This window comes from Anastrepha obliqua, chromosome 3, assembly GCF_027943255.1.
Source record: "Anastrepha obliqua isolate idAnaObli1 chromosome 3, idAnaObli1_1.0, whole genome shotgun sequence".
In the NCBI taxonomy this organism is placed as follows: domain Eukaryota; kingdom Metazoa; phylum Arthropoda; class Insecta; order Diptera; family Tephritidae; genus Anastrepha; species Anastrepha obliqua.
In genome coordinates this window covers 134,258,718-134,274,504 of record NC_072894.1, presented here as the reverse complement: position 1 = coordinate 134,274,504, position 15,787 = coordinate 134,258,718, and the positions used below count along the sequence as shown (strand labels likewise).

The 15,787-nt window shown below is 40.7% G+C and overlaps 1 protein-coding gene across 1 annotated transcript; it reads right to left on the bottom strand.

Moving 5' to 3' along the window:
• Window positions 1–14,064: 14,064 nt before the first annotated feature.
• On the bottom strand, window positions 14,065–14,689 carry LOC129242240 (uncharacterized). Its single transcript, XM_054878796.1, has 2 exons — window positions 14,612–14,689; window positions 14,065–14,535 (listed from the first exon to the last, which is right to left on the bottom strand). The coding sequence occupies exons 1-2, from the start codon at window positions 14,687–14,689 to the stop codon at window positions 14,065–14,067; spliced, it is 549 nt and encodes a 182-aa protein (XP_054734771.1).
• Between the last annotated feature and the right edge of the window lie 1,098 nt (window positions 14,690–15,787).

Genomic DNA, 15,787 nt, shown 5'->3' with positions numbered 1-15,787 from the left:
TACATATTTGAAATCAAATTCGCAGGCTGGCTTCCCCAACTTAAATCGAAGCTTGTTACGAAAGCTACAGTTATCTTAATCTCAAAGTGCGTAATAAAATTTGTAAGTTCAAGCTTACAGGTCGTTTAGGCAGCATCACGTGAACTCGGCACCCAATAAAGTAACATAAAATATGTAAGCGGCTGAATATAATTGAAGCATAAAAAGGCTGAAAATGAAGAAAAAAGAAAAAAAGAAAAATATTTTCTTAAAATCTTTGCCTTCCTTTGCTACCACCTGCTGGCACCACATCGAATACTTTCAGAGCCGAAGCGTTTATGTCCATTCGCCAGCTGCTAGATCTGTTAACATTATGCGTGCGAAATTGGGGCGATGGTAGAGCTAAAACTTGACATCCTTGGTTTGAAATGGGGTCTCCTGCTTTCACTCGTAGCGCTCAAAGCAAGTTTTATGCATGAAATTTTTTAAGAGTAAATTTTCTTGCTTTGGAGAAAAAAATACCTGTTTAAAATTTAGTCCACAGTAGTACCACCAGCTTCTAAATATATTACATACAACACGTAATAAATATTTCTTTCACATTTTCTTCCTTTCATTCTATTGTGGCAACTCTGCGTATGTTTATTTCAATTCTCACCCGTCGCTCATCAGACGGATGCACATTGCCGCATTAGTGACGATTATGGCTGCTTGCAATGCAACGTCGTCATTGTCATCAACGTTCGCAGCGTCTTCATCGTGCACCACAATTGATTGCGCGCCGGCAATGTCAATATCATCGATGATGTTGCAAGCTGATGATGCTTTTCCTGCTTCGAAGATACTTACATGTTGGGGATTTGCTTTCTGGCGTTGCTTATTGCTTGCGAAATGGTAAATGTAAAATGGAAAAAAATAATAAATAGAAAAAAACCAGTTGATGGTGTTTATCAAGGCAGACGCTGATGATTGTCGTTCTTCTTTTTTTCTTTTGAATTTTACTTACTTGTATAAAAATCATTGATATTAATGTCCGCTGTGTAAATGATGAGACAAGCAAAAGCTATGGTGGCATAACTGTTTCTGTTTGATTGCTATTTTTATACCCCGGGCAGCTGGAGTATTCGGTTTCTTACATTTTTCTTCTTCCCTGTACCTCCAGAGAACTAGGAAAAGTTAGGCTTGGATCAGTGTCATAGGGATGTTGATGAACTCTTCATTAAAAGTAAGAAAAACGAATAAACGCATTGCTTCTCGTTGACAAAACAGCAAAATTATAAAGGGTTTTGGTTAAAAAAAATATTTAAGTTACCCGATTCCTTAATGTTTCAGGCAGCTGCTTGATATTCTCGAGGTAAAAGAGGTTGGAATGACCGCCAAGTTGGGGATGAGCCATATTACTATTAGGTCTTTACCTACAGCTGCAAATGTAATATTCCAAGATACGTGATAGCTGGAACTTAAATAAGTAGAATTTTTAATAGAATCTTAGCAAATGAAATATCTTTGAATAACCGATAGAAGAACGCAATCCTCAGTAACAAACTAGCATAGTCCTTTAGGGTATTCAAGGTATATCAGGTTAGGCTCCGATGGCTATATTAGTATCGAGTAATCCTCACAGTATGTGAAAACTCACACAAGGCCGTTTCGCCAAATGTAGTACTTGGCACTATGAACGAGTCAGCTTCAGTCTTGCTCCTGCTCTACCATTTCATAGAGTTAGAGTGGAGTTTATGAAACGAAAAATATTTCGAATGATTGATGAGTCTTGATTCGAAAGTACTTGCAAAATATCAGTATTTTAGTTGTAAGAGTAAGTTGGATCACAGTAGGCACCCACAAAACTATAGAGCTACTACCAGCTCATTCTTGGTCTCAGAAAGCGTTATCTAACTCGACTGAACTCTTGGAATAACTGGGATCAAAAAGAACGTTTCATAACTTCGACAGTTTTCTACTGATTACATACCACACGGTACGTAAAGAATGAGGGATGCTGTTTGTTCATTGCTCGTGCATCCCGGATTGTTGGGTTGAGTTAAGTGGCGAAACTTTTGGCTGCCTGTTGCGATTCTAGCTTTCCGATGTCGAACATTCTTTGTGTAGGTAGTTGTACGTTTTTTGCTGCACAGACTCGTGTGCATAGTTTGGCTGCAACAAGGTAGTGATCCGAGTCGATGTTGTGCCACGGATCGTAAGTACATCAAAAACACTAGAAGCGTGTCTTCCATCTATCGCGACAAGATCGATCTGGTTTCGCGTTTTTCGATCAGGAGACAGCCACGTAAAGCTTTGTATGCTGGAAACTGGTGCTGTAGACTACCATGTTTCGAGCCATAGCGAAGTCAATCAACCTTTGTCCGTTACCGGATGCTTCGTTGGGCAAGCTGAATTTTCCGACTGTGGAACTTAAAATTCCCTCCTTGCCCACCCTGGTATTGAAGTCTCCAAGTACGATTTTTATGTCGTGGCGAAGGCAGCACTCATAAGAACGTTCCAGATGCTCATAGGAAGAATTTTTTGTCGCATCGTCCTTCTTTGGATCGGGGCGTGGGTGCAAATAAGCGAGATGTTAAAAAATTCGCTTTGCAGCGGATAATTGCGCGACGCTCGCACACCGAAGTGAACGACAGTACTTGGCAAGGATGTCTCTTTCCAAATAAATCCAACACTGAATTTACTCTCTTTTGCATGGCAGCTGTAGTAGACGTCGCAAGGTCCAATGGTCTTCTTGCCTTGTTCGTCCATCGCATCTCTAGAATGGCACTGATGTCAGCCTTTGCTCTTCCGTGGACATAAACCAGCCGGACAGAAGCACCTTCCCCTTTGAGGGACCGGACATTCCAGCTGAATACCCTCAATCATATTCCTTAGTTCATTTGCAGGGCTCGTTATCAGAATAAGCAGTACTCATCCGAAACTTTTTTTTTTCATTCCGGAAGGATTTTTAAGTGGCGAGTCCCAAACCAGCGCACAACCAGATATCACTAGTGCCAAGCTGCCCTTACTAAATTCTTTCAGTCAAAGTTCTATAACTCTCTCAGTTTTCCTCTTTTCTTTCAATTTTTTAACAAAATGAAATGGTATCCTCTACCAAAAAGAGGCTTAGCAAATTCGATGGATAGGAGAGAATGAGAGAAGCCTTGATATAATTGAATTTAAAAAGTACTGGTGGCATTTCTGGTACTTTTGAACGACCTCAGCTGAAATAAATACCAAAAGCTGAGCAAACAGAAACAAATTACAACTAAGCAAACTAATAACGATGATAATTTCCAACTATTACTCGACACTACACTTCTAACTTCATGCGCTACATCTCAAACCTGCACAGCTGCAACAATTGGCGCCACTTCTGCTGTTGTTTTAAATGATTTTTTTCTATCGATTTCCACTGTTTTCCTCATTGCCACCATTGACACTAAACATACGCAGTTTTTTTTACACCGCCTCTTTTTTCACAGGATTGTAGAAACTTTGGTACAAGCTGTGATAAGTGGAGCTAAACGTGGAGTATTCACACTGTTGGCGCTGCAGTTGCATGCTGAAAGCTAGACGAGTAGTTGCGTGGTGCGCCATCATTATTCGCTTCAATACATTTTGTAATAATTTCGCAATTACGCTTCAATGAAAGCGCAAACGGATATGTAATGATAGTGCAATACAAAAACAATAGCAATGGAGATACAAGTGCTTGAGGACGTAGCACATACACCAGAGTAAGCAAAGATGGCAGTTGAACTTATAACTATTTCGTGTGGCAAGAACAATGACGAAGGCAGCGCTGCGTGCAAGGCAGCATCAGCAATGAGACACTCGAGTTGATGACATCCGGCATTAGCGGCAACGCTGCCATTGTGCGCTTGACAATGACGGTAAGTTGCTTGCAAGTGGATGTGGATGTGTATGTGAAACGCAGCAGCAGCAGCCAAGCAAACGAAATCGAACGGATTTGCAGCCAAAGTTAAGAGTGCAAAAAAAAAAACGACTAAAAGAAACTATCAGCGGAAGGTATAAATTGCTAAGAAATCGGCAAGAAAACAAGCACTTTTGCGCTGCACGCGTTAGCCAACTCACGCCGCCAATTTACTTGCAACTCTGCACTCCAGCTTTGGTAGTACATTTTTGGCGCAATGCTGTGGGTGTTGCACGCTTTCAATGTAGCCACATCACCTCATTTGGCGTATTTTCGCATTACTTGGCTTCACTGCGACTCAAGACTAAACTCTTCGTAATGTTAAAATTATTTCGCCAATGTCCTTTTTGTCGCCGCTTCGGGCGTTGGTTGCTTCCATTTTCTCCATCTCTTCTTCTCTAATACTCATGTAATGTTACCCACCGGGTGTTATACTACGTAACAGGAACTCGTGCTGTGCTCAGCTATGTATTATACTTGAAGCGCTCTGCTTTTGCTTGTACTCTAACAGCCAGTCAGTTCGTGCGCTTAACTTCTTCATTAATTTATTTATGTGAAATGCACGTGCGATGCTGCACTCAATTGGAAGCGAGATATAATGTCCCAATAGAATCGGGCGGGTACGGAAGGATGTGTGCAAGGCTGCAGGCAACTATTACTAGTGGCGCAGTTGAAGTTGGCTGCCCGGTTGGCTGTCTGTCCGGTTGCTTGCAGGTGAAGCTGTTGCCTTGCCTGTATTAATACGACATAGTTGGTGGTCCTTAACGCAACAAATTGGGGATTTAAGTTGTGTGCACACCTGTTGAATGGTTCGGAATAAAAGAAAATACTTTCTGGTTTTTTTTTTTCATTCATTTTATTCGAGTTTTGTTCAACTCGCGAAGGAAATGCTGCTAGGTAAGTCAGCATTTTAACCCTTTAAATACTTCCTTGAAAAGTGTGTTAGAAAAAGTAATTTTTGTTCGGCTTTGTGCGAGAAAAGCCATTTTTGTTCGCAGACGTACCTTATTTTTTTTTTAATTTTCAGAATTGTAATATTTTTTATGAGTACAGTAAAAGTACAATACCAGATGAAGAAAGTAACGAACTGAGATTCACTCTGCTGAAAACCTTATTTGGTAACAATCAGCTATGAAATAATATTCCTCACCCTGGTGGAGTGGAGGTGGCTGCAATTAAGGAAGAATTAATTGGTTGCTTTCTTCTGTAACTACTTTAAAAGACGTATTTATCTACTCCGACAGCCAAGCAGTAATTAAGGCCTTGGGCGCGTTCTTTGTGCGTTCCAAATTAGCCGAGAAATGCCCGGCTTTTCCCCGACTGCATTCGAATACTCCGATATTAAGTTCATCTTGGCTCTCGGTCACAGCGGCCTAAAGAGAAACTGCTGGGCTGATAAGCTGGCTAGACAGTGAACCCTGGATACTATTTCATCGCAAAAAGAGAGTATTGGGGTTCTGGAAAGATGGACTTCGCGCCAACTCAGCGAGCGCTGGGCTAGTGCGCAAACGTGCACAGTCGTGGGATCATTCTGGCCACGGGTAGAACAGATACACGCCGCTAACCTAAGGACGGACTTGCCACTATCTTTTCAACCATAAACCTAAAATGTGAATTGGGTTACTTGCCAAAATATCTGAACAAATAGAATGGCAAAAAAAAGAAATTTTTTTGAAGGTGCTGGAATTTTTCTTAAGGCTTTAGAGGGCTTCGAAATTAGTACTAAATAAAATATTATAAACATTTTTTTGGTGTACAGGTGCTTGGTGAAATTTTTCTTAACACAATTCTAGTTATGATTAATAAAAAGTAATGAATCTATCTCAGTATGCTGTACACCGATACATTTCCCAAAGACACATAAGGGGCATGCAGCTGCGGATCTTCCTTGAAATATGCTTCCACTGATGTGCAATATAGGCCAGACTTTACAAAAGGGGGCAACATTGAACGATCGACACGAATACCTTTCCAGAAGTAATGACCCTGGAAAAAGTGGTTGTGATAATTTACAGTAATTTCTCCATACCAGCAGATAACTCGAGTGACTTTCGAAACACTAATTTTAGCAGTGGCTTACCTTCATAATCGGGCAATATCTAGGCATATTGCCATATTTCCAATACCTCTCAAACCAGAGTTGCATTAAATTGGCGTTGTCATTGTGATTTTTGCGGCCCATAAAGCGACACACATTCAAATCATATATAAATATGGGTACATAATTTTTCGATTTCGAATCGCGTTTAGCTAAATTCACATTCACCCAGAGATCGCGTGGATAGTTTCGCTTTATAATCACTATAACATCAATTGATGTGCCATTTTTGGTAATATCCACTGTATTATTTTCGATGTAGACTGTATTGAATTGTATGTGTGATTTGACGAGGGTGAGCTTCTGCAATGCGATGGGAAAAAGTGATTGTAAAATCAATGGAGTTTATTAAAGAAAAATATTTTTTAGAAAAAAACAAAATAAAATAAATAGAAAAATATTTTTATATTTTATTTATTATTTTATTTGGTTTTTCACGTCAAGTAATAATAGAATTTTCTTATTCTTTATTTTGTTTTTGTGTATTTTTTATTATTAAAATCTTATTTTACCTTCTGACTTGCTACTAAATTTAGAAGTAGTATGATATTCAAAAGAATTTTTATTACAATTCCCATATTAAAATGGTTGAGGCAAAGTTTTACTTTCAAAATTAACCAACAAAAGTATCTTAATGAGACTAAAAATTGGAAATATCGAAAATAAACACCTAAAAATCAATTATTTTGTACTTAAAAAATAATAAAACAAAAAATGCATACCAATAGAAAGCAATTATTTACATATTAACAGCTCGTTTAGACAAAAGTATTAAAAAAAAAGCAATAATAATATTCGTTTTTTTCGCTCTAATTACTTAATGATGTTTACTGTTTATAGATGTTTGCTTAGCTATTATATTAATTTATATATTTGTATATACATTTACAAAGTTGTAATTATATTTTTATTTTTTTTCTGTTGCAGATTCTGTGCGCTTAGCATTGAGTGAAGGCCACAATTGTCGGCCGATTCTGCAGGTGGCTTCATTGCGCCATCTTTCGTTCGCTGCTTTTACAATTTTCTCAAAAATAAGTGGCCTACAAGTTTGAAAGGGCATGTCTATCCCAATGTCTGTATACTTATTAGCCAACTTGGTGCCGATTGTCGCTAGTATATCGGCACTACAGTTACCCTCAAGGTCACAATGGGCAGGAACGCAGGAGGATGGGAAACTGTACTGCTATTCAGTACAGATTAAAATTCCACAAAAAATTCATCCCTACAATATTTCAGTTCTGTGAAAACATTTTAAGTTCTCAAACTCTTACAAAACTCGCGTTACATGCACTGTTAATGAAGAAAATTGCCAAACATCAACAGAGTTTTGTAGTCACTTGAAACCTGCAGCCTATTGCATTAAAATTCAAGTGCATGCCTAAAAATATTATGAAAAATTTGGATAGAAAGTTTACAATTTTCTACAAAGCTTTGAACTATTAAAAAAAAATCCTCTCATTTTTTGCAACGGGGTGTATATCAGCAGAAATAGCAGGGGTGTATAAATAAGTGTGATCGAAATTGACCAAGAAATCAGAACTAAAATAAGTATATGAAAATGTGAAAATATTCTGAAAATAAATATGTAAATAAATAAATGCATAAATAAATTAAAATTAAATTAAATGAATAAATATAAAAACAATTACAAAAAAAATTAAAAAAAAATAATAAACAAATAAATATAATATATAAGTCAGTAAATAACACTAGCAAGGCCCTATGGGTCTACACGGATATGATAAGACCTAGGTGGTGTGGATGAGAAGATTCCCTCTCATGGGAGTCAGGAAGATTTATCGAGACTAGAACGCACTGTGGTCATCTGTTACTTGACGTTCTGATTAGTCTACCACCACTTGATGTTTTCATCCAAGGAGAGGCCTTGAAGCTATCTGCAGGCTGAAACACAATGGGAATTGGTACGGCCCCTGTCCGGCAACAGAGTAGGCATGGTCGCCATACCCCTTGACTCCATGCCATCCAGAGTCGTGCTTGACAAGTGATGCAGTGTGGTGCTGTCAGAGGCCCAACTGTGGTCAAACTCAGAAAATGAGCCCGGAAAACACAGTTTTCTCATTTTTATGGATGGCTTCAGAACCGAGCATGGCTCCGGCTCCGGGGTCTATGTGGAATCCAGCGGGACAACACTACACTTTGCTTTTGGAATGCATGCATCTGTGTTTCAAGCGGAGGTGTATGCGGTTCAAGAAGCGACGAACTTTGTTGTGGAAAACGGATGGAGAGGCAGATCTATATGTGTCTGCAACGACAGCCAAGCTGCGCTCATGGCCTTAGACAGACTCCCAACCACTTCAAGGGTAGTCGAGCCCTGTAAATCCAGGCTGAACTATGTCTGTAGACATAAAACCCTGATGCTAACATGGGTCCCGGGGCACGTGGGTATCGCCGGAAACGAGAAGTCCGACTCTTTAGGCAGGCTGGGCTCAGATGAGCCATGGTTAGCAAATGGGTTACTCTAACCCACAATCGAGCTTGGCAGGCTGAGAGAGGCTGCAGATGGACGAAACTGATGTTACCTGGCATGTCCGACCGACTGTCACAGTTCCTCCTGTCGCTAATCAGAGGGGACTGTAGGAGGCTAGTTGGACTGATAACGGGCCACTTTCTATGGGCACAGCACATGGAAAAGGTGAGCATCTCAGATAGTGCACTTTGCCCAGCATGTAGAGAGGAGGATGAGACGGCGGACCACTTTCTGTGCGTTTGCCCCGCCTTCGCTCGAAGCAGGCTTGAGGTGTTTAGCACTGAAGTGTTAAGAAGCGACCACATTGATTCCTTGTTACCACAAGATCTACTCAGATTTCTTTGGAGGTCGAGTAGATTTAAAGAAAACTAAAAAGGAAACCCGAGTGCAGTACAATGGATTTAATTGTGTATGAGTTCTGTACTTCAAATCAGTAGAGACGGCGCTTCACTCGCTGGTCGACACGATTGAGAAATCACTTCACTATAAGGAATACACCCTTGCTGTCTTTCTAGACATCGAGGGTGCTTTCAATAACATACACCCGGAAGCAATTACCAAATCGCTAACAGAAATGGGAGTAAACAGAGCGCTCGTCTCGCTCATAGAGCGAATGCTAGTCGGGCGGACGATTCGCGCAGATTTGGGTGAAACATCCATCAAGAAATTTCTGATCAGGGGCACACCGCAGGGTGGGGTAATCTCTCCACTTCTATGGAACCTGACCGTCAATAATCTCCTTCAGGAGCTAGAAAAAATGGGAGGTAAGGTAATCTCATACGCAGATGATATTGTAATAGCAATCTCTGGCAAACACCTTCCAACTATGTGTGATCTTCAACAAAGAGCTCTCAACAGACTATCACTATGGTGCAAGAGTCGAGGACTAGAAGTAAATCCGGGAAAAACGGAACTGATACTGTTTAGCAGGAAACACAAAACACCTGCTCTTCAACAAATTCTTTTGGGGGGAAAACCCCTTAAAGTAACAGAAAACGCTAAATACCTAGGACTTGTACTAGATAGGAAGCTAAATTGGGGACTCACAGTCGCAGACAGAGTACGCAAAGCTACGACGGCGCTATACTCCTGTGGAAGGCTCGTTGGGAAAAAATGGGGTTTGAAGCCCAGTATGATACACTGGCTGTACACAGCAGTAATTAGGCCAATTCTCTACTACGGTATTGCAATATGGTGGAATGCCCTGGAGAAGGGCGTGAACATCAAAAGGGTTGACAGGGTCCAAAGACTTGCATCTGTTCTTATCACCGGTGCAATGTCAACCACACCGTCGAAAGCACTAAATGTGATACTAAACTTCCTTCTGGTAGACCTGCAGGCAAAGTACATGGCGCGCAGTGCAGCAATAAGGCTGAGCACTTTAAGTAAGTGGTCAAACACAATTTATGGTCACGGCAAAATCCTGGATGGCACGTTGGGACTTCCCAGACAGGTGGACTACACAATTCCGCCTACACTTGCCACTACAACGTTCGTGACCCTCCTACCCACGAGGGAAGAGTGGGAGCGTGACGTGGTAAGACAGGGAGAGCCCATCCATGTATACACAGATGGCTCAAAGCTCGATGGCAGGGTGGGCGGGGGTGTGTATTCCGAGCATCTTCCCCAACTACTGTAGTGTCTTTCAGGCTGAACTGATGGCAATAATGAAAGCCGTGACAATGGTACAGTGTGATGCGATATCTGGTGATGATATCTACATTTTCACTGATAGCCAGGCGGCGATAAAATCCCTCACTAAACAGTCGACAACCTCTAAGGTAGCCATGAAATGCCGCACATCTCTTAACGAGATGGCTGAGTCATTTCACCTAACGATAGCATGGGTTCCTGGCCATTGCGACATAGAGGGGAACTGCAGAGCTGATGAACTTGCGAAAATCGGCACCAAAATGACTGATGAGCACATAGACACTGATATAGGTATACCCTTGCAAACATATAGACTACATATCCACGAGGAAATTGTAAGAATAGCGAATGAAAGATGGCGAAACGAAGCCACTTGCAAAATAGCCCGACAGATGTGGCCGACTCTCAATGCTAAACGCACAGAACTTCTACTAAGGAGAGACAAACATAGTCTCAACATACTGACTTCAGTCATAACGGGGCACTGCCTAATTGGTAGGCACGCCCAGAGAATGGGTGTGCAAACACATGACTTCTGCAGAAGTTGTCTAGACGAGGAAGAGGAAGAGACGATTCCGCACCTTCTGTGCCATTGTCCTGCTCTATCCAGACGTAGACTCGCCAATTTGGGCAATCATTTCTTTAATGAATTAGAAGATCTCGGCTCTGTCGAAATTAAGAATCTAGCAAAATTTTTGAATAGTACACTGTGGTTTCAGGAGGGATAAGGGCTAGTTTCCCCATGCGGCATCACAATGGGCTACGAGCCTGAGTGTGTCCAAAATGGACAACCGCTTCAACCTAACCTAACCTAACCTAGTCTGTCCCGAAAAAAAAAATAAAACAAACAAAAAAAAAATTGCCATTAGATGAAGTAAAATGTTTTAGCAGTGTTTTCGCTTTATTTCGGATATTATATTAACAGTGATGGGATTATTCGATTTAGACGGATTTTTTTTACGGACTATTCTTCAATTCCTGGGCAATGGATTACGTGCTCACATCCCAGTTTGGCTCGACGCTTTCCACGATGCCAGCAATATTTTCGGCGATTGACTTACCAGAGCCTCATCTTCGACATTCATACCGCGAATCATAAAAATGAAAGTTTGGAGCCGCAGCAAACTGATGAATTCGATACTGTATTAGATCCATTAACAGCTCATGTTGTTTGGGCCGTCTCCGCCGACTTTTCATCTTGGTCGTAGTGCTACCAAAGAATGCATTGAATTTCATCATTTTTAATCACCAGTTTGGAGTGCTATAACACGCAAAAGGCTACCACTTTTTAAGTAGATTTAAATTATTTGTATACGATTACTGAAGGATCGAAGGAATTTTAGTAGACATCGCATTGTGAATGCTTTTAAAATAGCAAATTGTTACAAAAGAAACTCGAACTTGAAACACCCTGTACATGTATATATATAAATGTTAACCAACAAGCGGCAGTCCTGCCCAGCAAGCGCCTGCTGCGCCTTTGTATTGTCTTGAGCAGCGCTGATATTCATGCGGCTTGCCATCAAGGCGCAGATGTGCATTATACGTACATATCTACGCAAGTCATGCATTTTAATGAATTTGCCAATTAATTAATTTACATACAATACAGATGCTTTGCATATTTACCTGGGCTACTCTTTACTCCTGCACCAATCATATCATATGAATATCGCTCACTTGCATAACTGATACTTGCACACATACACATGCATACATATATATACTTACATATGTGTTGAAAATGCTGTTCAAATATTATTTTCCACTCAGACTTACAATGTAGGGCTCACTTCTTACCATCCAGATGATGAATGACCACGCCCACTTACGAAATCTCACCATTCACACAACGAATGATTCTGTGGACACTCATACATACATAAATGGACAGTAAAGAATGTGATACACGGCTTTATGACCAATTTCGACGTAGACAGCGGTAGCTCAGTGAGCGAGAAATGCTTTCAAATCATCTTTGCCCACCCTCTGGATATTTGTCAGCTAATGAATAATTTATGGTGCCTTAATTGAAGCGGGCATGGCTGCTCAATGTAATTAAGTACAGTTATATTAAATCCAATTGCTTATGGAAAATGGCGCGTGGTTTCTGTAGGAATACGAATGTGTTAGTTCTTCCGGGTTCCGCGTTTAGCGAAAAACCACAGAAATTTGTTTGACTCTACTTCTACGTCAACTGTAGGCCGATCAAATACGATTTCTTTTTTGTCGGGACAGACTAACAAGTACAGAACTCAACCACAATTAAATCCATTATACTGCACTCGCATTCCCTTTTTAATTTTTTTTTAAATCTACTTGACCTTCGAAGAAATCTGAGTAGATCTTGTGATGCCAAGGAACCAATGTGGTCGCTTCGTAACACTTCAGTGGCAAAGACCTCAAGGCTGATTCGAGCGAAGGCGAGGCAAACGCACAGAAAGTGGTCCGCCGTCTCATCCTCCTCTCCACATGCTGGGCAAAGTGCACTGTCTGCTATGCCCACCTTTTTCATGTGCTTTGCCCATAGAAAGTGGTCCATCATCAATTCAACCAGCCTCCTACAGTCCCCTCTGCTTAGTGACAGGAGGAACTGCAACAGTCGTGGAGAAACTGCGACATGATAGGTAGCATCAGTTTTGTCCATCTGCAGCCTCTCTCAGCTTGCCAAGCTCGCTTGTGCGTTAGAGTAACCCGTTAGCTAACCGTAGCTTTGATGCTGAAAAAGGGAGTGGCAGAACGGGCTCCGGGCCAAAGAAGTTGGAGTTCTCGTTTGCGGCGATACCCACGTGCCCTGGGACCCATGTTAGCATCAGGCTAATATGTCTACCGACATAGTTCAGCCTGGATTTACAGGACTCGACTACCCCTGATGTGGTTGGAGGGCTGTCTAAGGCCATGAGCGCAGCTTAGGTGTCGCTGCATACACATATAGATCTGCCTCTCCATTTGTTTTCCACAACAAAGTTCATCGTTTTTTGAACCGCATACACCTCCGCTTGAAACACAGATTCTTACATTCCATGAGCAAAGTGCAGTTTTATCCCGCTTGATTCCACGTAGACCCCAGAGCCGGAGCCCTACTCGGTCCTGGAGCCATCCGTAAAAATGAGAAAACTGTGTTTGCCGGGCTCATTTTCTGAGATTAACCACAGTTGGGCCTCTGGCAGCACCACACTGTATCTCTTTTCAGGGCATGGCGAGGACCGTTGGATCGAGGTCCATGCCTACTCACTTGTCCAGTGCCGTACAGGGGCCGTACCAATTCCCATTGTGCTTCAGCCTGCAGCCTAATCAGAGTGTCTAATACCGAGACAGAAGTAGTCGGAAAAGCTCCGACGCAACAGATGACCACAGTGCGTTGTAGTCTCGATAAAGTCCTCCTGACTCCCACTAGAGAGAGTCTACTCAACCAGGCCAGTGATGCATAGGTGGTGTTATCATAGCCCTGTAGATCCATAGGACCTTGCTAAGAGAAAGACCCCACGTTTTTCCAAAAATCTCTTTGCTCTGCCAGAAGGCTGTCAGTGCTTTGGATGTCTTTGTTTCAACATGTGACTTCCAAAGAAGTTTACTATCGAGGATTACTCCAAGATATTTAATTTCCTTAGATAGCTGGATTGTGACCCCTTGTAGCTTAGGAAGAACGAGTCCATCAAGCTTCCTTCTTCTGGTGAAGAGGACCATACTAGTCTTTGTGGGATTTGCCGATAGCCCATTCTCACAGCACCAATTGTCAATCATGTCCAGAGTTTTCTGCACTTTCCTGCAGATGTTCATAAGCGAAGGGCCTGTTACCAAACAGGAACATCGTCGGCATAATACGATTTCGTTGCATTTAAAACCAAAAGCTTTCGAAAATAAAGTCTTTAATATTTTTTTAATTATTATTACAATACGCACATTATTTTCCTCTCTCCACCATTATTACACCACTGTAGCCTCCAGCTCAAGCTCCAGAACGAACATCATTGCCAGCTTTTTGTACTGGCCAAAATAGAAAAATGCAACAATCTTATAATCACCGGGATAGAGATATTTAGGTATTAATGCTTGCTGCAGCTTCCAACCTTTCATGTAATAATGATCTGTGCTGATTGGACAATTCTCCATAAAATTGCCATATTTCAAAATGCTCTTATACCAACTCTTTAGCAAGTGATCCTTGAGCGCTACTATGGTGCTACAAACGTCGATATCAAAGTGAAAAAGTGGCTGATAAGACTTGGCATTAGCGAGGCGTAATTGAAATTCCAAGCGACAACGAAGGCCAGGCACCAAACGTCGAATGAGGTCAAAATCGGTGTAAATCGTGCCATTGATGATTTCGATTGTGAAATTGGAAAGGTAACGTGGACTAGAACGAAAGTGAACTGACGTGAAAGAGAGCTCCGTGACCTGGTAGTAAAAAAAGAGGAGAGTTAAGCACACTTGAAAAAAATGCGATAATAAAAATTTTAAGTTCAATACTCACCCCATACGTAAATGGTAAAAGTTCTATAAGGATAAGCAAATATAAAAACTTCGTAGATACTTTAATGGAAACACGCATTTTGCAGCCTTCGAAATTATGTTAGCGCTTGTTATACTTCACATGCTAATTATTTGCTAAAAAATACAGAAAAATTAAAAAAAAATAAGTGAACAAAAATGTGGTTGGCAATTAAGGCTTTGAAGCTGTTTAGTCTAAAGAATTTTTAATGATGCATTGAGAGAAATTTGCGCAAATATTCAAAATTAGAATTGAGATATATGAACTATGTAGGAGGTTGGTAGAATAGTAATAGAAGAATAATAAATAATAAAAATATTTCCGGATTTTACCCTTAAATAGTAGGAAAAAATTGTTTCCGGCATGAATTAAAACTTATTCTCAGTCCTATTGCCTGGCGACGCCCTATGCTCCCAATATGAGTTAAAGGAACCTATATATATTATATATATACATAGGCATATATGCATTGCTTTACATAGGTATAACTTATTGTAATAAGTTCAGGCTTAAAACGTGGAGATACGTGTTTTCAGGTTTCCAAAGAAAAAATAAAATAAATCAGACAGTAGCAACGCGAGATGGAAAGTTTCTCACCCGATATTGTTGCCAGGTGTTATATGCTTACCAAGCCCTAAGAACAACGAGGGAGAATATTTTAATAAAAACCTAGATTTACTGCAGTAAACTTCTTAGGTGGTGCGAAAAACCAAAATTTTTTGATTATTTTAGCCTAAGGCAGATCCGAACAACAGTTTTTGGCAACATCAAGCCCTCTGACCATCTGAAATTATTTAGTAACCTCAAATTATATAAACAATTGCCTAAAATTTCAAATTTTATATATACTGGGTGGGCCATATAGCGTTTGCTTTTTGAACCACCTATTTTGTTGAGAATGGTAACACAAATGCCATGTCAAATATGTTCATAATTTACTTAAAGGTTTGACATTTACGAAATGGGAAGCTATACGCTTGAACAAAATTGGGAATATTGAAAACCTATTTCCAAAGTGGTGAGTCTTCTTCTTCTTCCGCGATTACAGTAAATGGCGAGCGTTACCGTGACATGTTCAACGAGTTTTTGTTTCTAAAAATTGAAGAGGATGACATGGACGACATTTGGTTTAAACAGGACGGTGCAACTTGTCACACT

Coding starts and splice junctions, on each gene's coding strand:
- LOC129242240 (XM_054878796.1), bottom strand. CDS start 14,689: ATGCGTGTTTCCATTAAAGTATCTACGAAGTTTTTATATTTGCTTATC. Junction 14,536..14,611: donor TTTTACCATTTACGTATGGG/GTGAGTATTGAA, acceptor TTTTACTACCAG/GTCACGGAGCTCTCTTTCAC.